Below are 26,998 nucleotides of genomic sequence, written 5' to 3'. Positions count from 1 at the left end.
TTCTTTGAAAGTTGTCAACAAATCAGGTTTGGGGGAAAAAGGTAAAATAGGTTTCTATATATAGCTTGTCCTTTATCACAAAATCCATCTGATAGTAATTCACAAAGGGTCCTCTATATTCTCAACTTCTGCGTGTGCTATGAACAGGAGGAAGTGGAGATTTATACTATCTTCACCTTGAAGACACTGCAATAATCTGACCTCAAAATAGAGCATTATTAGGGAAATCTTGCTAGAAAATTCTATTCATTCCCTCTTAAAACCAAAATGAGTTGTTCCTATGTATCAACTGACTCAAAAACAAATTTCCAAAACTATAGGTTCAAAAAAAGAAATACACATGGTGATACATTACTTATTTGTCTTCAGAGCAAACATATTTGCTCTAAGTCCTAGATTCAAAAGCTATTCATCCCTCCCAGTATTTCAGCTTCCTCAAAATCCCAGGCCTAATTCATGTTCTGTGACACCACAGAGTACTCTAAAAATGGAGAAATTCATGCCATCAACAATGTTTACATCACAGGTAAAAACAGAGAGCACCATGGACGAAGGTCGATGGGGCGCAGCTAACTGAAACTCAGGGAGATCCCACATAGGAATCTTCCTGCAGAAAGCAGTGTCCTTCAGTGTCCTTCAGTCCACATCCAAGTGACCTGATTCTGAGTCTTCCAGGGCTGGGGGGGTGGGGAGGGTTGGGGAGGGAGGTACAGAAGGACACAGCAAACATTAATAAGTGAACAGGCTGGGTTTTATTTAGGTTGGTGACACAGACCCAGTACCAGTCATGAAGGTACAAATTTTAATTTGTCCAACAAAGTCCTTGAGAGGAATAACATGGTCTTTCTAGAGGCCCAACAAAACAGTTCACTAAGGCAGTGACACTATTTAAAATTCATTCTAGGGGCACCTGGGGGACTCAGTCAGTTAAGCATCTGCCTTCGGCTCAGGTCGTGATCCCAGGGTCCTGAGATCGAGCCCCACGTCGGGCTCCCTGCTCAGCGTGGAGCCTGCTTCTCCCTCTGCCCCCTCCCCCCGCCCCCACTCATGCTCTCTCTCAAATAAATAAAAAAATCATTGATTAAACTCTACCACTTGTGAATGGGATCATGGGGCTAGCTGGCATTTTTTTGGCATTGTAGGGAGGCCGGAGAATGGACAGGAGACCGAAGCAGGTGAGATCAGGGAACTGAAATCAGATGAGTAGCCAATGCGCTCACTCTCCCAGCCTCCCGACTTCTTCTCATTAGCCCAGGACACTGGTGCAAGCAACTTTGTAGGGGGAATGTTCTTTGTCAAGTTTGTTTTCCAGCCCTTAGGCATCACCTATTTGATTACATATAATTAGGATTTTAATTACAATTATATTGAAGTAGGTTTGGTCAAGCTCCCGCTAATGAATACTCCGAATAAGATTACGTCTGCTTGAAAACTTAAAAGTATTTTAAAATATTTATAAAATCCTGGCTTTTTTTTTTTTTTTTACTAATTCAGATGGACCTTCTCCTAGGCAGTCCGATGTAATGCTTGACTTTAATGCAGGATAAAAAAGAAAAATCACATCGTTTTACTCCACTTCTTCAATGCAAGTGTCCTTACAATTAACGCGCTGGGGAATCTCTATACGTGGGTCTATACACGTGTTTACTGCCATTCCGTGTACCATTAAAATGATAAAAAATACTTGCCTGAGTGAACATTTAATTTATTCAACACAAACACTCCGTGTACACTCACCTCCCATCTACAGTGCCGATGACTGGTGCAGAGAGGCTCAAACATGAAACCTGTCATTCTTGAAGACGATTTGACTTTGCATACATACATATATATATATAATATATATACACACACATATATAATATATATATACACACACACATATATATCACACACACACATGCAAATATATATATACCTACATGTGCTAATTTTAAAGCTTCCAAAATGTGCATATAAATTCAGAATTAGAGATGCATTTGAAAATTGGAACTTTTCTCCATTTTAAGCTCCACGGACATTCATATTTCCCAGGAGGAAAACATGATGACCTTAAAAAATAATATTCCGTAGCCGGCCCTGATTTTTTTTTTTTAATACTTTCTGGTAAGAGCCCAAACTGCCGACCAACTGTTAGATTTCTTTTGGAGAACTCATATAGGGGTTGTAGATCACAGATCTGGTGAAAAAAAGCAGAACAGAGTACTGGCTTACAGACCATAAACCATAGCCAGGTAGTGGCTGGCTTTAGGTTGGATTATGGACGAAGCAGGTGACATATAAAAGGAATCTCAGAATAAGATGGCCTGTGCAAACAGGATACACCATGATACGTACAAAGCCAAAACCAACTATTTTCTTCAAGAAAATAGGACACACTCTAATGAAAACATCACAGCTTATCATTGAACGCAAGACAGGAAAGGACGTGAAATTCAAGTGACAGAGACTTCCAGTAAAAGAAAGTCAGCATTTTACCTGTCAATACTAAAATAGCCACGTAATTAAAACAGTAATCATGGTAGAACTATGCAGCATGCTTTGAGAACAACAGCCTCTGTCTGTTACACGGTTACTTGATTTAGGAAAGCAAGAAAGCTGTTTTAGCATAAACGAAGCTGCTCACAGAAGATTTAAAGGGAAGTACGCAGCACGGTCGCAGCACGGTGTAACAGCATTCCTCTGCCAAACGCCATTTGTTAACCAGGAACTAACTAGTCAGAAAGCAGACTGCTTAAATAAATAAAATCTTTAAAAAAATAAAAAAATAATTAGAAAGCAGGCTGCTTTGCGGTTCTCAAGGACAAAGACAGGTAAGGGTAGGAGTCGGCACTAACAAAACAAAATCCAAATCTTTGATATAAAATGACTTTAATTGAAGCTCCCATAAAAATTACTCTTTTGGGGGTTCCTGTCTGCATTTCAAGAAATTGAGGCAGAAAAGCAAATACAAGATGGTCCTGTTGAATTCCATCAAACTTGGAGGCAGCCCATCACGGTGAGGACTGTACGCCAACAAGGTCATGGAAAAATCTGCGAGAGACACAGAATTCCTTGCCTTCCATCAGCCTCTTTTTACTCTAGCTCAAAGCCTTCCTGCAGGGTCAGTGTGGTCCTGGGGGCGGTCTGTGTGTGTGTGTGTCGTGTGAAGTGTTGTGGCTTCTCAGAAGCGGGGACACTGCATCGCATCAATGTACTTTCTTAATAATCAAGTGAGAGAAGTCAACCGATACAATAGTTCAAATGCAAATTTCCAAACTCTAGAAACATCTATGCAACCTTATCAAAAGAGGCAAAACAGAGACAGAGCTTCTGATTCAATAGACTCTAAAAAGAACTCTGCCTCTCTCCAGAAAACAAATGTGTTCATTTATGTAATTTTCCTATCGCTTGACGGTAACAGATTTTCTTGAAAATATCAGAGAAAAATCTCTTACGGAGAGAAAAGTGATTGTAAGCATGTGTCTATAAGCAAGTCTACCACACAGGAAATCCACGTGTGTGTGTGCGTGTGTATTCCAATAAAACTTTATGTACAAAAACAATGGGTCACAGTGTATGGTTTTTTTTTATTATAGGGTCAGCCACAGGATTCCACAGTAGAGTCCGTGGCATCACTGGTATTTTACAAATTTTTAATTGAAGTATAGTTGACATACTAGTTTCAGGAAATCCTTTAAAAGTTTCTCTAGGTGGGGCAGGTGCTACTTGCTGGCCCAGACAGAATGTTCGTATGTGACCTACGCTGTGGGTCGTGTCCTTAACTCCATCCGGTCCACGCCATCATCTAGCTAGTGATGGCAAGTCACAGCGCATGGCTCATCCAACGGCATTGGCCAAGAAAGCTGGCTCCAAAGGTTATTGCTTGTGGGGGACCAGGAGATGCCTTTTTGTTGTTGTTTTGGTTTTTAAGCCTCTGTCAAGGGAAGTCCTCAAAGATGACCGTCTCCACTCGAGGCATCGTATGTAACTTAATGGGTTGTTAAGCTGTAAGGTGGGTCACGAGAGGCGTACTGTCAGTAACGAAGTGCTAAAGTTTGAGAATGGTTTATCCTTTTGCAATAAAGAAGAGTTTATCCCTATCATAAGATCACTCCCACTGACTTGCCATCCGGGGCGCTTTCGCAGAAGGCCATGAAGGCCTCGGGTTAGAGCTAGAATGCTGGGCCATGCGCTTCATCACTGGGAGTCCAAAAACACGTGTTAACCCCCGATAGAGTTTTCCCAGAAGAAGAGTGCCCTGTTTCATGGGAAAAAGTACTTCCAGGGAATCTTACCTATCAGAACATATTTTTTTCTTTTATGATACGAAGACTGCCTTTCAAAGATTTTTCAAGGCAAATTTATAAGAAGTGATCAGCCAGCAAGATCATCAGTACTGAGTCACAGAAAAGACACCTCCTCTCTGAATCAGCTATGCTTGCTCTAACATTTCCCACCGGAGATGAAAGCCGATTTGAAATCCGTCTCCTTTTGGTCTCCTGGGACTATCTTCAGCTGCGCGGAACCCTGCCAAGTTTACCACAGGGTCAAATGGAAGTCAGGTGCCGACGAGCGACTGCAGTAAAGTTGAATAAACTGTTCTCAGAGGTTGAAAAGTGAATTGGTACTTTTTCTGTCTCACTAAAGGGTCATCAAATGTCCAATGAAAGCTTGTGGGCATGGTGTGAGGTCTACATTTCGTGCTGGCTTTTTATGGATACTTTCCTGAAAGACTGTAAGGTAAGGTGTGAGGCCAATACTCTCGAAAGGTAGAAACTGTGTTACTCTCAGAATCTCTGATCCAATCCCAATTAAAATCTAACAGAAGAGTAGAGAGATCAAGAGAACAGGAAGTATGACCCCAAATAAAAAAAATAAGCCTACCTGATCACAAAAATTTGAAAGGACAAGTCACCCTACTCCAAAGTAACTTGATCCTCCTCCTAAGAGTTTCTAATTTTAGATTTTTAAGTCCATACTTTTAGCCTCAAAGGGAAGGACCATCCTGTTGCCATTTAGGAAAAAAAAAAAAAAAGGCAGTTGTATGAATAATCCCTGAGCTGGTCCTGGAATAGAAGTTACTCAATTAAAGTTTGTTTTTGTTAGTGCCAGTCCGTAAGCTTTGGGTCAGTGAGGGACGATAACCGAAGGCTCTAACCATTTGTTGGCTGTGACTTCCTGTGCCCAATTGCATTCACTTCCTCTTCTGCAATGGTGAAGTACAGTTTTGAAGATCTTTTCCCTCCACTGGAAGGCTTGTCACTGTCATGATCTGAATGTCTTTTGTAATAATCTCCTCTTTGCACTACTGAGGAAAAGGGATTCATTTTACCCTTTATATTAGCAAATACAGAACTGTGTTGACATTAATATTAAAAAATGTTAATATGAGAAATTAAGTATCAGAGAACCCACCCCACTTAGGATTTAAGGAACCTACAGCATTGGGCCTGTGCAGATACACCATCACCTACAGAATTCAACAGCCAACATTATGGAAATGTGGTGCAAAATGAGGTGAGCTCCGAGTCTGCCCCCAAAGGGTGCTAACAAAAGGCCCCTGTGTTACCACTTTTGATTCCAGGATGGAGTAAATGAAAATCACATTCACTATGGAATAATCCAGAAGAATCATAGGAATTTACCTGTTTCAGAAATTAGTTGGGCATGCTAGTCCAAAGGGAGGCACAGAACAAGGAAATGAAGTAACCAGCGTGAATAATGCACAAGAAAATAGGAATGAGCACATCAGGAACATTTTCTAAAGAAAAAGGCAGGGCTCGCAAGTGGCTATCATTCCTGGACCAGCAGAGCCGGTGAGCTGGTAAAATGAACTGAAGCTGGACTCTTATCACCTTGGGCGTTTGCACACTCTTCTCAGATCGCACGTATACTTTCAGTCCAATTTCAATACCAAGTGACACCACCAGAATGATCTCTGTGGTTAATTTACTGTGGATTCCAGGGGAAAACTCTCCAGTCCCAAACTAGAAAGATGGGGGCATGCATCATCATCAGTGTTTGCTCTCAAGGGGGAGTGAGCAAAGGCATCAAACATCTACCCCAGAGCTCTGACATGTCTGAGGAGCAAATAAGTTCCTCAGGAAAGAACAGGGGACTTTTCCAAAGCAGCTAAGGGCATGCTAGCATTCACTCACTTTACTAGAGAGGCTCCATGCTACCCATTCTTAGCTCAGGAGGCTGGTGGGTTACTCGAGGCCCTGTTTTAATCGTATGGGCATCGAGAACACATCGCTTTTCATAAACATGGAGCAATTTTCAAAACTTCCTTACAAGTAAGGATGTAAAGCTGGCAGTTGCAGAAAGAAGGTTAAAATGAGGGTAGGCAGGGGGAGGGGCTGGCAGGGACACTCGCAGGCCCTTCGGTCTGACTGGGCACCGCCGAAGGTTCTGCCCTCTACACCAAGCCTTCCAAGGGCTGCAGCTGTAACACCAAACCCTGTGTTTCTTCATTCCACGTAAACTGACTATAGGCACCAGCAACCTTTTATGGCTTTAGTTGCTCTACTTGACTTGAGTGTTCTATCAGCTTTGCTCAAAACCCTACCTTCTTTTATTTATAGCCAATAGGTGAGTGAAGCTTGTACCCACCAAATGAATCTGCAGAATGGAGAGGAGAAAGCAGGCAGTGTTATTTTTATTTTTTTAAAAAATTATTAGTTTTCTCCCAAGTCATAAAGATAGTACTCAGAAATACTTTCTATGACTTCGACAGGACACTACCATTAATAAAAGAAAACAGGCCAGTGGAGGAAGATGTCAGAGCCTGAAAGGTCAAGGAATTCTAAAGCATCAGACATCTAAAATAAAACAAAGCAGCCCCAAACCATAACGAGAGCCATCTGGTCATGGGTAATGACTCATGTGGCTCTGGAATGTCTTTATAGGTGGGTTTAGAGATGGCGATCATATTACTCTTTATGAAGGACAGAACCCAAAAGTCAATAGCGTATTTAATAGAGTGAGGGAAGTGTAGGGGGAGAGGAACAGTGGGTTGCTGAAGCCAACGCAAACATGCCTCACCTCCCCTGATCACTCTTGATCTGATTCTGGCAGATGGCACCCAAGTCCCAGGATTATCTTGCTTCTGCTCCTACCCCAGCAAATCAGAAGCAGCCAACTGGGTACAATGATTCCCTGAAAGCATCCTTGCAGGTGCCACACTTGTGAGAACAAGGAATGCTTGGCCTCATGATCGAGCAAGCAGAAGGAGCTACCAGGTCTCTCAGGCCTATGGGGGCTGCTCATGATCATTTACAGCAAGGGGAAGCTTTCCTGGGAAATAATGGGACCTAGAAGCCTATGTAAGGAGCCCCAGACGAGGCACAAAGTGTTTAAGGCCCTCCTTACCTGCTGGGATCCAGTGCAGGAGCACCTAGTGATCACAAACAGGTTAAACCTTGGGTTGGGGTGTCCGGTACGTTTTCACTCTTTGTGTATGGTCCTTCATTAAGATCCAATGTCATCAATAACGTTGAATCAAGTTTCTGAATGAGGAAACTGCTCTGATTCCAAAAGTTTAGTCCAAGGGATGCTGACTTAAACTCTAAGATATTAGTTGAGTCCAAGCTTAATTCCTTTCCCTTGAAACGGTTCTCCTTGGAGAAAGCGAACATAGAGGAAACATTGCTTACCTTCCTGGGAAAATGTCCTGGGACTGGGCTGGGGGCTACTCTGGCCATCTCTCTCCTTGTCCGATGGAACTTTCTTCAGGACAGGCGGAAGAAGAGCCACTTTACAGGAGCCAGGGCTGGATGGAGAGTCTGGGATATCCTCTAGGGAGACACAAACGCATGAATCCAATACTCCCACAAACTGGATTCCGAAAACATAAGCCAGGCTAATCTTAAAATATGAATGGCCGGTAATTTTTTTAAAAGCATCATAGAATTTTTCCGGCCAAAACGTAAGTTTCGTGTTCCTGCAGGTAACATCTACGAACAGTAGGGGGGAAATAATTAAAATTTATGAAAGGTTAAAAATCTCTAAAAATCACAGATGTGAATTTTATCTTGCAGACACAGAATTTCAATGAGCTGGTATTTGGAAATTACACTCTAAGTGAACTCAATGTTCCTTCTGCCTCAGACACAGAGGCTGTTGGATATTTCTCAAATATGTGATATTTACAACCTCCTGCTTCTACCTACTGCCAAATCCAGTGAAGTGGTCACGAAGTACATACAAACATACACACGTAGGAACATGGGTACACGTACCTATATACAGACTAAGACCACTAAGAATAACTTGGAATCAGGGATTCCAAGGACTTTAAGGACTAGAAGGACTTTGGTGATTACTGCACAAATGAAGAGATTAATAGATGACCTGCTGAAGGAAAATGATGACAAAACCGCTAGGATTAGAACTCTAGTCTCTGAATCCTAAAGGCTGTGCTATTTCATTCGAACTGAAAGGATTTCCTGAATTGTGCTCCTTCCTCTGCTCTGTGGCCGGCAAGGTTATTTGACATCGGCGCGCGCGCGCACGCGTGTGTGTGTGTGTACAGAGATGACACTTTTCGGTCAGGTTCTCCTCAGCCTTCTCCTTCCAATTCAACTCTCCCTACGTGCTTCACTGTCTCAACAGGGTATGGAAGAGCTCTCCCTGCCCCAACAATCTCTCAGAGCTGCGGAGAGGAAACAAAAGGATGGATTCGAAAGTGCCTGCGGAATTCGCCAAGTGCTGTAAAAACAAACATGTCTCAATACACTAAGTGCTAAGAAACAAATGAACACATTTAACAAATAAATCAAAAACAGAAGCTCCTTGCGACAGAATATTGGAAATCCAGCTAATTTGACATTCAGACTTCCCAACTGCGGAGCCAAAATACTCTACAAACTAGGTCCATTTTGGGGCCCCTGGGTGGCTCAGATGGTTAAGCGTCTGCCTTCGGCTCAGGTCATGGTCCCAGGGTCCTGGGATCGAGCCCCGCATCGGGCTCGCTGCTCAGCGGGGAGCCTGCTTCTCCTTCTCCCTTTGCCTGCCGCTCCCCCTGCTTGTGCTCTCTCTCCCACTGTGTCTCTCCCTGTCAAATAAATAAAATCTTTAAAACAAAACGAAACAAAACAAAAAAACAAACTAGGTCCATTTTGTAAGAGCCGTTCCCTTCCTGCAGACTAGAGCTACACCTTGCTGATGAAACTACCAGCCTGCTCTTGAGTAGTCATTTAAAGCAATTCTTTTAATTATTACTATTTTTTTTTGCCTTCACTCTCCACACTCTTTCTATTATGAAAATATTCTGTGTGCACCAAGAAATGTTCTGTGTTTCCCATCATAACAAACTTCGGTCTGTAAAAAGGTTTGAGCAGAATCAGGAAGTTCTAAGTGATCTGCTTTAAGGGTCAGCTGCCTGAGGTGACCCCAGGGTCCCCTGTGGCTATGCTCTGGAGACTGGGCACTGGGTTTCCTGAGGGACGAATGGGCTGTGGAGACCAGCGAACATTAACCAGCTGGCTACCTGGTGAACAAACGACATATTTGCGGGCAAATGGGGACGACCCACAGTGGAGTGAGTCTAGGCGGGTGCGCCGCCACCTTTTTTTCTCATTTCACCCAATCCCCTGCGTGTGGATGAATGACTACAACGAGCTGCGTGTCTTACTTTCTAGTATGCATGCCCACAGGGAGGAGGCCGGTGGGAGCAGCCACCCTGCAGCTGGGGGCGTCCTAGTTAGTGTCTGGCTTCTGCACACCAGCTGTGGGACTTGTCAAACTGAGTATCTCTGGGTCTCACATTCCGTATCTGTGGTGGGGACATTCGGAGTTTATCCACGCAAAGCACTTAGGACAGTGCCTGGCACGGAGTGAAGTGTTAAGATTACCAGTGACGGTGGTGATGAGCATAATCCGACTATGTATCTTTACCCTTATTTGCCTAATTATTATGGGGGAATAAAGTGAAGAGGTGATATGGGATTTATTACATTATCCATTCTGCTTTTGTATATGTTTAAAAATTCTTATAATAGACCATTGGGGAAAAAAAGAAAAAAGAAAAAAAAAAAAGGCCTGAGAGGGAAGGGCAGTTGCAGGAGAGAAAAAGGCAGAGTCTAATCCATTCCTAATATTTTTAAGTTTCTTCTCTCAGTAGATTTTCTATACAAGAGTCAGCAAATGTCTTCTGGGAAGGGCCAAACCGTAAATACCTCAGCTTTTGCAGGCCAAACGGCCTCTGTCATGACTCAGCTCTGCGATGTTAGCACAAAAACAACTGGAGACAATATGGATACGGGTGGCCTGGCTACGTGCCGCCAACATTTCATTTATAGAAACAGGCCCATAGTTGGCCAAGCCCTGTTCTAAACCCTAAATATTTCACAGACTACGGGGCAAAAAGAGAAGAACTTACGCTCTCCCTATTTGTGGCACCCCATCCTTGACGCGCGGCCTTCTGAAGGGTCTGTAGACCCCGGAGACAGTTCTCAGAAGGCTCAATGAAGCCCTGCAAATGGGCCAACACAACACAAGGCTGTCTTCTCATGTGGCCCTCTAACCTGTGGCCTGAATGCAGGGACAGTCTCTGAGTCCCTGGGCCGCGGTGTTGAATAAAGAAACTCCGCAGGGGCGCCTGGGTGGCTCAGTCGGTTAAGCATCTGCCTTTGGCTCAGGTCATGATCTCAGGGTCCTGGGATCGAGCCCCGCATCGGGCTCCCTGCTCCGTGGGAAGCCTGCTTCTCCCTCTGCCTGCGCTCCCCCTGCTTGTGCTCTCCCTCTCTGTCAGATAAATAAAATCTTAAAAAAAAAAGAAACTCCTCAGCCTTTGTCCCTGTAGAAACTGTTGGCAGGTTTCTCTGAGCCGTCCTGCAGAACCCCTGTGCCCGTGTTCACCAGCAGCCCCCGGAACCATGGGTGGAGTCGCAATCCAGCTAGCCCCAGATGCCACCTGACATGGAGGGGGGGGGTCACCCCCTGCCAAGCAGAACCCTTACCGGGCCGCGAGGCGGTTCTCGGTTTTTGTGGGACAGTGGGCCGCGCTGCCAGGCTGGGTTTGGGGGACTGCAGGAGGGGCTTCGGGCTGGTCGGTGTGCTGGAAGAGCCCCGCGACCTGGAGCCAGCATCCACTTTGGGCTCCGCTTTGGCATTCTTTTCGGGTGTTCCCAAACCGAAGCGGCTCTCCACAAGACCGGGGTGCAGTTTAGACACTGCAATGAAAATGGGGACAAAGAGCACACTTTACTTTAAAACTCAAAGGTGAAACAAACTAGTCATTTGAAGCTGGGAGAGATCTGGTACAAGCTGCTATAACCATTTCTTGTCCTTTCTCATCAGAGATATTTCAGAACTGAAACATGTTGTTGTTCTAGCACGCTTGTAGAATCAAAACACGAAGGCGGAAGACTACACTTCTTTGTGGAAAAGCAATGAACTTGGTGGTGCGCTTCTGATCACTCCTGACTACTCCACAGAGAACAAGCGTCAAGTTCAAGCATGTCCGTGTCCATGCCAACGGACGGAGGGCACGGCACGCAGGGCCGAATGCACTGGAAGCACTCAGATCTTTCTCAGATGTGGCACGAGGTGCAGGCACAAGTAAAACCAGCTGTAGGCGCCTCGTTTCTGGATAATCATCAGCAGGTAGGGGTCTGGCTGCGGGTCCCCAGCGAGGAGAGCTACGCTGACGTCCATAACCTCCCATGTAGCGAGAACCATGAGAATGGCTTCAGGTTCAATGTCCCACCCCTGCTGGTTAAACATGAGCTACATTACATCTCTTACTGCATGAAGATACTCAAGCTCAACACAGGACTTTCAAAGAGCAAAGCGAGGTTTCTGACACTCAGTTTGTAAGTTACTCTTTGGTTCCCAACAAACGTGTCTTATTCTTTTATTACACCCGAAAAGTCAGAGGGACAAAGGATAGTGGATATTCACGTTGAAAGGAAAGAACATTCCTTCATCTCAAACAAATGGGTCACCTTGCACCTACCGTGTGTGGCTGATTTTGAACATCGGCCATGACCCCGCCTCCCCCCACTCCTCAGATGCCCACGGTTTGGGAGTTGAGTTCTTCTCAAAGACGTTTCTTCCCTTTGGGAAATTGGCAAAGGTGCCCTGTCCAGGTACACGGCTACTGGGGTGGAAGACACGGCCCAGGTGGAGCTGCGGCAGGTGGAGGGGCATGGCCAGCCAGGTGAAAGCTGACAACACATGACACAGAGGCCCATTTTCCCTTCCCATCCTAATTTTTCTTCTGTCAATCATGTGTGACTCCTGGAACCAGATGGGAAGTGTTTCTCCTTAGAGGGTGATGGTCTTACCTGCCCCACATCCATCCAACCGTTCTGTGCTGCCCGAGGCCAGGCCGGGGGAATCCTGAGAGATGGCCTCATTCCCGAGCTTCTGAAAAATTCAAGCACACAGCCCCGGGAAGGTGCATATTTATTTAAAATGTAAGAAAAAGAACAAAGTGGGACATAAGTGACAACAAATAATGGCCTCTTTACTGCTCTCACACTGACTGTGTCCCACCCCTCTGTCTCCCTGAGCCTCCTCCTGGACAAAGCTCCAGCGAGCAGGTTCTGTTCTGCGTTCACAGTCAGGGCTCTGGGGTCCGGAGTGCGGCCAGGTGCTCAGAATGCCCCCCGCAGGTGACAGGTGCGTGGGCTCAGAGGAAGCCAGGGGGCGCAGGGGCAGTTCCTGTTGCCTGCGGGGTTTTTCTGTGGAATACCTACACAGGCTCAGCAGCCCGATCCTCCAAACAGTGCGGACAAGGACACTCTGTGAGTTGACGGGACCCTCGCTCCAAGTTGAGCTCCCCAAATCAAATTTTAAAAGCAGGGGAAACCCCTTCAACTTCAGTGTACAAGAAAGGTAAAAAGGGGCCTATAATGGACAGGGCCTTCCCTGCCACTGAAGCAGAACCACAGGACAAAGACTCTTGTTTAGGAAGTCACGGATGAACACACCAGAATTAATTTAAAAAACCCAAAAGCGGGCGCCTGGGTGGCTCAGTCAGTGAAGTGTCTGCCTTCGGCTCAGGTCGTGATCCCAGGGTCCTGGGATCGAGCCCCACCTCGGCCTCCCTGCTCAGCGGGGAGTCTGCTTCTCCCTCTCCGTCTGCCCGCCCCCTGGCTTGTACTCTCTCGCAAAAATAAAAAATTGAAAATAAAAAGAAAAGTAAGATGCCAAAGCTTCAAGCGAAGGGTTTTGTGACAGCAGAGGGGGGGCAAGGTTAGACGCGGTTGTCTTGGAGAAGGAGCAGCAACCTGTGAAGCCAGGACTAGGGCTCTTCCTTGCGATGCAGAAAGCCTACCTAAGAGTGAGGCATTTAGATACAAAAAGTTACCTGAAACAAAACATCTAGGGTTTGCTGAATATGCCCTAAGCATCCTGTTGACAAAGACGATCCACATCTACCTCCCCTCCCAAACCACAAAGCAGCTGGGCAGGGAGACCGGGGCCTGACCTTCAGCCTGTCGCTTCCTGCGCAGCCTACGCTTCTGGCAGACCTGAAAAGCACATAGCTGCTGCCGCTTCCCAGCTCCCCACTATTCGTGACGCTAGAGGAGGGGTTACCTGAAACTCAGGTAGGATCTGACTCATCTACGGCATTTACCAGGCGGCCACGGCCAGACACTGGCCCGGAGCGCTCCCCCACACGGTATCGGGCATGGTAGCAGGTGCCCTGGCCTCTCTCAGCACGACCAGGGAAGCTCCACTGGGGTAAGGCTGCTCAGCAGGTCTCTGAGAAGGAATGTGCACACAGGTTCCACTGCCAGAATGTGCACACTGTTTGGCGTCCCTAAGGAAAAGGGATCCCAAGGAAATGACGTCCCGCGCCAGGGCCGCAGGCAAGCCCTTGAGCCCACTGGGGAGAAGGGCGCGAAGTCCCCACCTGGACCAGCAGGGGGCGCCCGAGCCCTGGAACAGAGCCGGTCAGGGGCGGGGCCCCCTGTGCTCAGACACAGGTTAAGAAGGTGGCCTACTTGAACGTGGCCAGGATGAGGCTGTGTCAAGCAAGACGCCAGCGCACAAGTGGAAGGGGACCCGGGCTTTCGGGCGTGTGAGCGCCAGGCTGGCCCCCCAGAGCCAATGCCTCCTCACACTATGCACCCTCGGCGCCTCGCTTGCCTGCGTTTAAAGTATAATCGGAGGAGTTGTGTTTTCTTCTTCCTTCCTGGCTGTCTGAGGTAGTTAACGGACAGCAAAAACGCCTGTGTGGAATAAGGATAAAATACTGTAACGTCCACTGTCTTTGAGCAGGCAGCTGACGAGGTGGCCCCCCAAGAAAAGATGGGGCTCTACATGTTCGGTACTTGTTACTCGCCTTTGTTAATAAACGAGAAGGGCCACGTCTTCACTTTCACGGTTCTTCTCCTTTCAATACATGTATTAAATGTGACTAGTGGAAAGAAAATTATTCAAGAGAAGAGTGAAGATGCCGTAAATTTTACCAAGAGTATACTGACCACTGGTGCTTATGCTGCTTACTTTTATAAAGAATATAGTCATTTTAGGGGAAAATATTCTTATACTAATTCTGTGGGGGGTTTTTTGTTGTTGTTTTAAGATAGAGAGCTCATGAGGGAGGGGAGGGACAGTAGGGGCAGAGAGGTCTCAAGCAGGCTCCACAGGCAGTGGAGTCAGAGTCAGAGTCGGACGTTTAACTGAGCCACCCAGGTGTCCCTTCTGATACATACTAAGTTTTGAGAACCTTTCCTATTCTTTATTATTCTGATAGAATACTGCTGACCGGTCAGGCATACCTCATTTTATTGCACTTGGCAGATACTGCTTTTGTTTTTACAAGTTGCGGGTTTGTGAAAACACTGTGCTGAGCAAGTCTGTCAGCACCATTGTTCCCACAGCATTTGTTCACTTCATGTCCCTGTGGCACATTTTGGTAATTCTTACAATATTTCAAACTCTCTCCTTACTGTTCTCTTTATTACGGTGATCAGTGATGTTACTATCATAGCTGTTTTGGGTGCCATGAACCGTGCCCATGTAAGGCAGTGAACTTCACTGATAACTGTGGTTCATGGTCTCCCTGCTCCACCAACCAGCCCTCCCCCCCCCCCGCCCCCGTCTCTCTTCCTCTCCTCACATCTCCCTGTTGCCTGAGACATAACAATATTGAAACGGGGCTAGGTAATAACCCTACAATAGCCTCCAAGTGTTCGAGTGAAGGACGAGTTACACATCTCCCTTTAAATCAAAAGCTAAAATGATTAAGCTTCGCAAGGAAGGCATGCAGAAAGCTGAGAAAGGCTGAAAGCCAGCTCTCCTGGGCCAGTTACCCAAGCTGTGGATGCAAAGGGAAAGTACTTGAAGGAAATAAGAAGTATTATTCCAGTGAACACATGAATGACAGGAAAGTGAAACAGCCTTATTGCGGGTATGGAGACAGTCTGAGTGCCCTGGACAGAAGATCAAACCAGCCATAACTACCCTTAAGCCAAAGCCTCATCCAGAACAAGGCCCTAACTCTTCAGTTCCATGAAGGCTGAGGGAGGTGAGGAAGCTGCAGAAGAGAAAAGCGCAGGGTGAAGCAGCAGGTGCTCACGGAGAAGCTGCAGCAGGTTCTCCAGAAGATCGGCTCAGGTCATGATCCTGGAGTCCCGGGATCGAGTCCCGCATCGGGCTCCCTGCTCGGCAGGGAGTCTGCTTCTCCCTCTGACCCTCCTCCCTCTCGTGCTCTCTCTCTCTCTCAAATAAATAAATAAAATCTTTAAAAAAAAAAGATCTAGCTGAGAGAATGAATGAAGGCGGCTACACTAGAAAACAGATTATCAGTGTAGACGAACAGCCTTCCTTTGGAAGAAGATGCCATCTAGGACTTTCACAACTAGAGGAGAAGTCAATACCTGCCTTCAAAGCTTCAAAGGACAGGCTGACTCTTTTAGGGGCTAATGCAGCTGCAGACTTGAAGTTGAAGCCAATGCTCAGTCCCCATTCCAAAAATCCGAGGGCCCTTCAGAATCATGCTAGATCTACTCAGTGCCCTATAAATGGATGACCAAAAAAGCCTGGATGACAGCACATCTGTTCATAACATGCTTTACTGAATATTTTTCAGTAAAAAAATTTTTCACTCACTATTGAGACCTACTGCTCAGAATAAAAGATTCCTTTCAAAACATTACTGCTCATTGACAAGGCACCTGGTCACACAAGAGTACGTTGTGGCTTGTTGTTTTCACACCTGCTAACACAATATCCATTCCACAGCCCACGGATCAAAGGAGTCATTTCAACTTTCAAGTCTTATTATGTAAGAAATACATTTTGTAGGGCTAATGCTGCCATAGTACTTCTTCTGATGGATCTGGGAAAATCAATTGAAAACCTTCTGGAAAGGATTCGACATTCTAAATGCCATTCAGAACATTCCTGATTCGTGGGAAGAGGTCAAAACATCAACATGAGCAGACTTTGGAAGAAGTTGACTCCAACCCTCGTGGAGGACTTGGAGGGGTTCAAGACTCCAGTGGAGCAAGTCCCTGCAGATGTGGTGGAAACAGCAAGAGAGCTAGAAGGGGAGCCTCAAGAGGGGACTGCACTGCTGCAATTTCATGATCAAACCTGAACGAATGAGGAGGAGCTTCTTACGGAGGAGCAGAGGAGCACAGCAAGTGGTTTCCTGAGATGGAATCTAGTCCGGGGGGGGGGGGGGCAGGGGGAGATGGAGTGAAGATTATCAGAACAACAACAGAGGATTTAGATTATAACAGAAACTTAGTTGATAAAGCAGCAGCACAGTTGACAGGATTCACTCCAATTTGAAAGAAGCTCTGTTGTGGGTAAAATGCTCTCAAACAGCATTGCGTGCTACGGAGAAATCATTTGTGAAAGGAAGAGTCAATCAATGCGGCAGAATTCACGATTGTCTTATTTTAAGATATTGCCACAGCCAGCCCCCCGTTAAGCAACCACCACCCTCATTGGGCAGCAGCCATCGACGTGGAGGCCAGACCCTCCACCAGCAAGTGCAGATGATCACTAGTAGTTTTTATCGACAAAACAGTTTAAAATTGTAAGGTCTGTACATTGTTTTTTTAGACACAGTGCCAGTTGCACACTTAATAAAGTATGGTGTAAACATTATTTTCTACGTACTGGGAAACCCCCAAACTCATTTGACTCGCTTTTTTGTGATATTTGCTTTATTGTGTTGATCTGAACTGAACCCACATCTCCGGGAAAAATCCTAAGGATTTTTATTATTGATGTTGTTTTAAATAGACACAAGATGGCGCTAGGAGCTCATTACTATAAGCCTTGGACAACTAAGACCTAAAACGTAGGAATTTTGTCACTCCAAGCCAATTTATGTAACCAATCCAAAGCACATGGGAAAAACCCTCTAGCACTTCCCATCTTTCTACCAAAAAGCAGCTGTTCATCAGTGAAAACAGTGATAAAATAAACAGCAATAAACAGCTCGTTAGTGAAAATAGCCCATTCATTGTTGTAAGAAATTCTATAAAATGGATTGAAATTCAAACATTTCCTTGGGCGTCTGACTCACCCACCAGTGAATGTGGTCAGTGTTTATTCAGAATTCTGACCAGTGAAGGCCACATCGTGCCTGCCTTGCTGAATTAGCAGAATACAGTTATATGGTCCCCCCTCTGCACCCTCCTCAACCTTCTGTAAGGGTCAATGAATAAGTTAGGAGAGATCTGTCACAGGGAAATTGCTGGGTAACTATGGTGCTGGTGGAGGAACTATGGTGAACAGTTGTAAAGTCACATGGGATACAGGATTTAATGAAAAAATAATCAGTTGTTAAGTCATATAAAACAGCCCTCCACATCCTGGCCTATAATACAGTTTACTAGTAACTTTCTAAAAATCAAGGGTTCGTTGGGGTGAATTGTTTTATTCTGATACTTCAAATAAAACAGATGGGCAATTTTCCTTTCTCTGGGAAACCCAGTTATATAAGTGAAAAAGAGCTCAGATTCATGCACTATACCCAAAACCTGGGTTCACACGGGTATGATGAGCTTAGTGATCACAATAAAGCTATGATCTTTCAAGTAGCTGCAGGACAAAGAAGAGATAATGGAAGAAAAAACCACCACAATGTCTACTTTAAAAGATGTTCGAAGGATAAATGATGTATTAAGTCAGATTTTGGGGGGACTTGGCAATTTTGAAATGATCAACTTTTTCTTCATAGCAATCCACAATATATCTCAATGACCAAGTATTCAATTAATTCTAACAGAATACTTTGACCCTCTGAAAAGCAGATCTATTTTCATATAATTAGAATCTGGTTTCAGTATTTTTTAAGATTGTTTTTTTTATTTTTAAGTAATCTCTATACTCGACACAAGGCTTGAATTCACAACCCTGAGATCAAGAGTCACACGCCCTACTGACTGAGCCGGCCAGGCACCCCCATGGTTTCAGTATTTTTATTAGCCTCTGTCAGTTCTGTTTCTGGTCACGCTCAGGTCTCATTTTGGATTCAACAGACTGGTCCTCTCCCCAGCTTTGAGCATTTACTTGCATTCCCAGGCTCCTGACTCACACAGAAAGCACCTCGGCAGGTGGGGAAAGGCCGGCAGAGTCTCAGCCAACGACTTACCTTCAAACACTGTGGCTCCGAAGAGCCGGCCCTCATGCTGGAGGGAACACATGGCCCTGCCCTTGTTGTCTGTGCTCTGGGTTCTTTTGGAAAAAGACTTTTGGATTTGGATTTTGCCTTCATCGAACAGGCTAGCTCTGTACCTCTCTCGCCCATAAAAACCGAGAGGGGGCAAATCACACAGACAACCGAGTCAGAAGGGACGCACCCTCACCTTCTGCGCACAGGCCGCTCTCCTCTCCTGTTTGGCCTTCATCTCTGCCAGCAGACCGCTGCCCATCACCTGGACGCCGTACCTCCGCCCGCCCTGCGGACTCCTCTTGCTGTCACTCCGCTCCACCTTGCCCACGTCTTCCCCTTGACCTTCCTCAAGGGAGTCGGGGGTTTTTATCTCCTCTGTCCGCTCCGAACTGCCGTTGTACTCTGCGGGCTTTGTGTCCTTCCTGGGGGTGTCTGTGGCCGGACTTCTGATGGCCCCCTTTGGTGAAGACGGTTCATCCGTCGTCAAGACCATGGGTGGCCGCTCAGATTTGGACCGAGATTTGATTAAATTGAGAAAGCCGCTTCTCCGAGAGTCTCGCTTTTTCTTTTCATCTCCTCCTTCGCTAAGCTCGTGGGACTCTGAGCCTCTTGCTGATGATCTCCTGGGATTCGAAAGAACAAATACTATGGGTTTTCTGTAATTAAAGCTCCAGCCAGAATCAGTCAAAATACAAATACGGAGATGATTGCTTCTCTAGCGGCCATTCCAAAGCAGTTAAAAAATTTGAGTCTTTGACCTTGATAAATAGAAATGTGGAATGTTATCATAGTCACAGGTCAGGAGAGGGAGGTACCACCAGTTAAGAATGAAAACCTGAAGGGGTAGGTATTTCTGTATCTAAACGCTCTGGTCAATGGCCTCTCGACTTGTAAGAACTTCCAGCAAAGCTGGCTTCTCAAAGACACAGGTGGGGGATGGCCTTATTTAATTTGGCATTAGAAAGGGCCAGATTTCCCCACGGCTACCTAAAATCCTTGCATAATCACTAGATCACATCTGAAATCCCACCGTTAGCGCTCAACTCAAACAAAGATGTGGGTTCTTGCTTAAATGTAATACCACTAAAAGAGGCAACAAGAACAGTGAGCTTTGGTAGAGAGTTGTACAAAAGAGAATGTGCAGGAATGAAAGACAATATTCAGGAATGGGGGAATGGGCAGGGGAAAAAGCAAGTCCAAGGGGCCGATGGGAGGTCTCCCTGGTGCCTTTCACTTAGAGATGGAAGACACAGACCCCATTAGCTCTTCTGAGTCCCCTGTGAAACCATGGCCAAAGGTGTAAAGAAAAAAAATAAAGGCAAAAGCCCCAGAGCGGAAGAAAGGCCAAACAACACAGTCTGGAAGCCAAGACAATTGTGAGTGAAAATGGACTCAACAGACGTAGAAAGCTGCTCCCTGAAGCGCTGGTGGGGGGAGATGAGAGGTGGTGGGTTTGCACGGGGCTCCAGGCACCTCTGGGAACAGAAGTGAAGGGGGCCTCTGCAGAGGGAGAGAGAGCCAGAGCCCATTCACCAAACCGCAGGTCCTCTCCCCAAACCAGAGACCAAAACTGCCCCTTCGCGCCCAAGTTTACCCGCCGGGGAGGGTGAGGGGCAGCAGACCGTGGCACCCCAAAATATACCTCTTTGGCACAAGGATTATTTTAGGCTGATTAAGAAATAGCAGATGCTAACTGAACATAATAAAAATAAATAATACATAATAAAGTAAATAAAATAGGAATGGCTTAAAAAATAAATAAAATAAAAATCAAGGTTAAGCTCAAGAAGAGCAAAAATAAAAAAATAAAAAGAAATAGTAGATGCTGAAGCAGCTCTGAGAACTGAGAAGTTGCCCTTTGGGAAGAGTTGTTTATAAGAGAAATCTCCATTTATAAGGGTGTGTTCCTCTCAGTAGCAGGAAGAGGAAGGAGGAGGAGAACTAAATCTCTAGAAACTTATCAATGGAGAAGGTATGGACTTAAGTCTGTGTAACACCCTTACCCTGTTTATAGAGACCTTCTCCTGGTAACCTCCCCACACTTATGTCACGCCCCTCCTGCCCCCCATCCCAACCTGTGTCTTTTGTCTTTAGCTGAAAATGGCATTTAAGGTGGTGGCTTGAGCCATTCTGGGAAGCTACTCAGTTTTTCTGAGTCTCTCCCACGTATATAGGAAGCACCCTTGTTCTTGAACTTCTGTTTTTCTTCTGTTAATCTGTCTTTCACAGGAGTATCTCAGCCAGGAACCTAGAAGGGTAGAGAAAAAATTATTTTTCCTCCCCTACAAGCACAGGAAAGCCTGCATATTGGAACAGTGATACTCACAAGCTCTTTCTCTCATTCTGTGAATGAGGCAGCCAGGTTTATGCCCTCCAGGCAGGAGATCAAATTTCTCAACAAGCTCAAGAATAGGGCAGCCAGGTTTATGCCCTCCAGGCAGGAGATCAAATTTCTCAACAAGCTCAAGAGAAAAGACCCAAAGACTCAGATAGTCAGGGAGAGCCTTGCCCAACAAAATGATCCAAGAAGGGTACCCTACACATTGAAGTCCACCAGTCAACAGACTCTACTTGTTGCCAGGTGAACTGGGGAGACTCTGGGCCCTTGACCCAGCCTGTCCCAAAGATGTCCTGGAATGCTCTTGGTCTCATCAGGAGGAAGAACTGAAGGACAGGGCACACAACACAGTGGATAAGCAACATAAGCAGGAAAGTTTATTAAACCAAAAGTACACTCTCAAGGGGAACCTGGCTGGCTCAATGGGTGCAGCAAGCAACTCTTGATCTTGGGGTTATGAGTTCAAGCCCCACATTGGGTGGAGAGATTACTTAAAAATAAAATCTTTAAAAAAACAAAACAAAACAAAAAATAAATTATACTCTCAAGAGGTGAGTAGATAAGCTTAAGAGACAGCGAGCTATGTGCGGGGGTTTGGGGTTCTACCTTTTATGTGCAGTTAACAAGAGAGTATAATATTCATTATTTGGTGTGGGGAAGCAGGGTTTCCCGCTTTTTCTTCCTCACTTGCTCAGGGCTTTCCCATCGTGGCACCACCATCGTGGGCCTGTCCGGTGGGATCCAGCCTCTCGTGGACGCTGCCAGGACAGCCCTCTGACCTTCCCCACAGCGGGCCGCGGCCGCCTCCTTGCTGGCCTCCAGGCATCCTGTTAGAAGCCTCACTGCCTCCAAGACACCAACTTCCAAGCTCACTAGTGTCTTATTTCATTTCAAATGAAGGAGCAAAAAACTGTTGCACCATCAAACAGGCATAATAGGAAAATGTGATAGCAGGAGGTAAAACTCAAGGTTGGAAGATATAGCTGAGGGAATCTCCCAGACGGCAAGGAACAGGGGGCGGGTAACAGAAAGAATGAGAAAATGAGAAAGATAAAAACAAAACAAAAACTAGGGATTCATAGAGAAAACACATAATTTGAATAAGGGATGTTTTAGAGAAAGAATACAGAGAAGAAGGAAGGGAAGAAATTATGAAAAAAATAATTCAAGAAAACTCCCAGAACCAAGACACATGAATTTTCAGATTGAAATGGCTCATTAGGGCCTAGCAAAGGGGTTCAAACAAAAAAAACAAAACAAAACAAAGCTACCCAGAGCCAATCATCATAAATTTCTGGGAACAAAGAGAAAATCCCAAACGCTTCCAGAAAAAGAGTAAAAACAAAAACAAGTAACAAAGGACCAGGGCTCATGACGACACTGGATTTGTACGGGCCAAGGCCAGGCTGCCTCAAGATGGGCTGCTTTGGCACGAAGATTATTTTGAGTGAACAAGTCATCAAAACCCAGCCGATTCAGGAAAAAACTCCTCACATCCCCCCTTCGACTGCCTAAAAGAATTTAGATAGAGGAGCTGCTCCAGGAAGAGAGCTGCGGGCATCGAGAACTACATTACGCTATGAACCAGGAGTGGTAGATGGCGAGGAACCTATCAAGGCCTGTTGGACCAGGCCTCTATGTCCCATTGTCTGAGTGGCTCAGCAGACATTTGTGAACCAAACATTTACTCTTCCTGAGAATTGCGTTCCTTCCCATTGAAGTCCCAGACCCCTGTCGCCTTCTCCTTAGTTCAAAACGACATATGTGCCTCATTTTGCCTGTCTTTGGAATTTCCCCTCTGTGTGGCTTCCCTGTATACACACTATTATATTTGATTCTCTCCTGTTCATCTTTCTCATGTCAATTTGATTCTTAGTCCAGCTAGAAGGACCTTGAAGGGGACAGAGTATTGTTGCTCCCCGACAGACAGATTCTTACAGCAACACTAGAAGCTAGAAGGGAATGGGACCAGGTTTTGAAAATTCTAAGGTAAGATGGATTCAATCGAGAATTCTATACGTAGTCACACTGTTAATCAAAACGAAAGACAGATCTACAAGTCTCAGATGCTCCCCCCGCAAGCTGCCCTTCTCAGGAGGCAACCGGAGGAGGTCGTTCACCAAAACAAGGCAGTCAAAGAAGCAAGGAGAAAACACAGGCCAAAGGAAACAGGGAAAGGACACAGGCATGTGGCCAAGGGAAGCCCCCAGCAGGAAGAGATGGGAGGTGGCGGGGGTTAACGGCAGGGAAATGGGCCCAGATGCCACACGCAGTTGGTCAGGCAGCAGTGAAGGATATGTCTGCCTGTCGCAGGAGATGACACGGAGGATACCTGAACAAACGCGGAGGAGATTTATTCCTTTCTTGGAGACGTATGGGATATGGCAGGGACAGGAGTACAGAAAAGTAAGCAAACGGGAAGGGGATGATTATTAATGGCAGGGAACCTAAGAGGCTGTAAAGGAGAGCAAACCCAAAGAGGGTGTAACTCAGCCATGAATATTCACATGGAAGAGAGAGAGAGAGAGTGTGTGTGTGTGTGTGTGTGTGTGTGTGTGTGTGTGTGTGTGGTGGGCAGTAGGGTCACGATGTATCAGAGCTAAATTATCATCCTCTACAGTGAGGAGCTAACAGTCATGCTTGCTATCTAAACCTGAAAAACAGGAAATAGCAAAAAATGTTATTAAAGAATATGGAAGCATAAATAAAAAATAAACAGCTAAAGGCAACAGGAATTAATTGCCTCTGGGGAATAGGGAGTGAGGAAAGAAACAATAGAGTTTTTTTGTTTTTGGGGGGGTTTTTTGGTAAGAGCCTTGTAGAACATCTGGTGTTTTAAACTAGGAGCATTTATAACTTTGATTTGCAAATGTTCTTCATACAACTTGCAGATTTTACCCGTGTCTAGCCCTTTACACATCAAACTGACAGTCTGTTTTTATAGAACAAAAAAGAATTGAAAAAAAAATCAAAACTTCTAGTAGATTCCATCATTATTTGATGAAAACTGATTTCTAGTTCTATTATTTGTGCCCTGGAACATACTCCCAGAGCAGTATCTTTGTAGAAAGTGGACTTTATACCTTCTAAAATTCACCTAACTTTCCTGCAGAGCCCGTCACAGAAGAAGGCATCATAAGGATGCAGGAAATGACACGGGGGCAGGTGTAAATGGTTCAGACCAAGCATGCATACACCTCCCACTAACAACCCATCAACCTCTGAAATTTAGGAGGAGGTGAGCCCCCAGCGGTGTCTGCAGTTTGTGGGCCGTCTAAATTCATTCAACCAATTGTGACTGAAGACAGACTCTGTATTACAGGGCTGTGTCAGACGCTCAAGTTATAACGAACAGTAAGACCTGGGGGATGCTTCTGAAGAACAAGCATTCTCTGGGGACAAATGACTTTTGAGCACATCATCAAAAGGGACTTTGCCATTTCGTTCTGTTTATGTTGGCACGTCAGACTGCCTGAATCTTTCACACTGAGAGTACATCCGTCCATTCCTCATACTGTAAAAAAATTTAAAACAGAAGAAACGCTCAGAGGATTATGTGTGCTCTAACAGATGGGTGCAAAGGATGAAAAAAAAAAAGCTTTGAGTCAGCAGCAGAGAAAGAGCAATTACTCTGGGGGGTGGGGACAGAGTAGTCCTGAGACAGCTTCAAAGAATAAATGACGTTGAGGTTGGTTCTTGAAGAATGGGAGCGTGGAATCTTTCCTCGGACGCCAAGCTTCAAGGCCAGTGTCAAAGAAGACAAATAACTGGGTCCTGAAGCTTCTAACGTGCAGTGAGTTATACTGGTATGGATATAAAAACTTCACTTATTTCCACCTCACCATCCTGCTGAGGCAAGATAAGGCACATCAATCTATGGAATGGACCAGTTTCTTCCCTACCTGCGCTGGCCTGCCCACCCTCCCACCCTCGGCTTATCGCTATGGTTTCAATTCATTCCTGAATTTGCTATCCCCAGGTGAAGAATACCGCAGACACAAATCCATGTTCAGAGTGTATTTGGGGATAGATCTGCTTTTTGGTTGGGGATTAAATAACTCGGTACAAATCCTGCTTAATGCTGGAAGTGTTCCAGGTTAAACAGCTGTTAATAGAAGTTCATAAAAGGACTGTCTTTTAAGGAAACACCACTTACGAATAAGAAAATAAGACAACTTCATGTTGACACTGTCTGGAAGCCGTGCCATTTTAGCAGCGATACAGCGCCCCCCGCCCATCCCCCACTAAATTCTGAGTGAGGAGAATTTAAAAATAAGTAATGTCAGCTCTCAAAGTTCACCACTCTGGAATAGAGTCATCCAGGTGCCGGTGGTAAAACCCTAAAGAAATACCTGGGTGTGTTCTATTTTAGAACAGGACAATGGTTCTCAAACTTGAGCATGCCTCAGTTTACCCTGGAAGGCTTATTAAAGTACAGATTGCTGGGCCCCACATCCCAAGTTTCTGATTCTACACATCTGGGGTAGCGGCTTGAGAATCTGCATTCCTAGTAAGTTCCCAGTTGACAAGTGAGATCGCTGGCCTGGAGATCACGTTTTGCAAACCATCAGAATAGTCAACCTTATGTAATATATATAAAATAAGATAAACAAGCCTTGGCATGGTTAAGTTTCATGGCAACTTAGTAATTTAAATGTGCATTAAGCAGTATTATTAGCAGAATGATTCTGAACTCACTTGGAATCCATTTTGGTCACCTTCTTGGTGAAAAATTCATCCACACCTTCGTCCACTCTCCCCATAAGGCCGTTCTGCTCACTGTCTTGGGGGACGACGCTAGCGGCGCAGACCTGCAAGTCAGAGACAGGGAATGGTAACTCGGGCAGCGTCATTGGGCAAACGTCACCGTCCCAGTCCACGCTCGGTTCTAAGTGCCACGGGAAGGACAAGACCGGCTAACTGAGGACCGTTACGGTCTACAGTAATGGAAGGCCCATGTAGGACTGTGCCAGGGGCAGAAACAAAAGCGAGGCATGCACTACAAACGCACAGCCTGGCGGCAGCTTCCCACCCCTCAATTCCCCAAACAGCTCCCCCTACCAGACTGCGAGGCGCCCCTAGAGGCGGAACCAGGAATTGCAGGTGATAGTAAGGAAAGAGAGTGTGCGTGGGAAAATGAAAACAGGGGCTAGGTTCTGAGACTGGACAGCATTCCGGCGGCCAGGGGACAGTGGTGTGTGGGTGGGATTAAGTGCTGGGTACAAACCCTGGCAGAGCCTAACAGGGGCCTCTGCAACCAAACCCCTTCCCCACTTCCTTTCTTTCCGGCGGGAAGAATCCTGATTTCAAGGTGTGAATACTTACTTGTATAAGTCAAATACCATAATTCTCTCTCTTTGCCCATGATTGGTAGGTATGGCGCACGACAGAATTGTGGCCAGTGAGATATAAGAGAGATCGGCTAGGGGCTCATGAGCAGGTTTTCCCGCAGAAGAAGGAATGTAGTTTTCCTGCATGGTTATATGGGGGAGGATGTGATGGAGCCAAAGTACCCACGTGGGGCTCAAGAGAGGGCAAGCCTGAGGGCAAAAGCCAACATGTGTTGGATGACAGAGCAGAAGAGCAGAAAACACCTGGGTGCTTGTGCTTTGCTGTTGAATAAACCAGTCCTTGATCCTGAGACTTCTGGATTTCTTGGTAGGTGAGAAAAATCAGTTGTTTCTCACTATTTAAGTCATGTTTCGTTGTGTATCTCTCGTTATCTCTAGCTGAATGAACACTTCCCAACCAATAACACAATGACCTATGGTGAACAGCCTCGAATCTTATGCTGAAGAGTGTGGAATTTACTTTGTAGGTGACAGGGAGCCCACAAAAGAGGGGCATGGCCCACCCTGAATTTTGTTCAGATAATTCTAGGGCAGCATGAAGGACATACTGGAGAAGCCAGGGAATGTATGCAGGGGAATCTGTTCAGGAACACAAAAGAAAGATTCCTGGAAGAGTCTAGTCCAATCTGGAGGAGACGAGCAAATTAAGGGCTGGAGAAGTGAGAATACAAAGAACTGAGGTGCCTCCGATGAGCTCCAAGTTTCTAGGCTGGGTGAATGGGGAGCATGGTT

The 26,998-nt window shown here is 45.6% G+C and overlaps 1 protein-coding gene across 1 annotated transcript in view; it reads right to left on the bottom strand.

Moving 5' to 3' along the window:
- Positions 1-26,998, bottom strand: part of CARMIL1 (capping protein regulator and myosin 1 linker 1) — a 318,183-nt gene that overhangs the window by 2,525 nt on the left and 288,660 nt on the right. The window contains exons 34-38 of the mRNA XM_025890957.2: positions 25,614-25,726; positions 18,771-19,200; positions 12,273-12,354; positions 10,944-11,156; positions 7,638-7,778 (exon numbers count right to left, since the gene is read on the bottom strand). Of these exons, the coding sequence (XP_025746742.1) occupies positions 7,638-7,778; positions 10,944-11,156; positions 12,273-12,354; positions 18,771-19,200; positions 25,614-25,726 (979 nt within the window). The remainder of the gene's footprint in view (positions 1-7,637; positions 7,779-10,943; positions 11,157-12,272; positions 12,355-18,770; positions 19,201-25,613; positions 25,727-26,998) is intronic.

Source organism: Callorhinus ursinus, unplaced genomic scaffold (genome assembly GCF_003265705.2).
Source record: "Callorhinus ursinus isolate GAN/ISIS: 27379988/994484 unplaced genomic scaffold, GSC_fseal_2.0 scaffold26, whole genome shotgun sequence".
Taxonomy (NCBI): Eukaryota; Metazoa; Chordata; class Mammalia; order Carnivora; family Otariidae; genus Callorhinus; species Callorhinus ursinus.
Note: the sequence above shows the minus strand (reverse complement) of the source record. Positions and strands in the feature narration are given on the sequence as shown.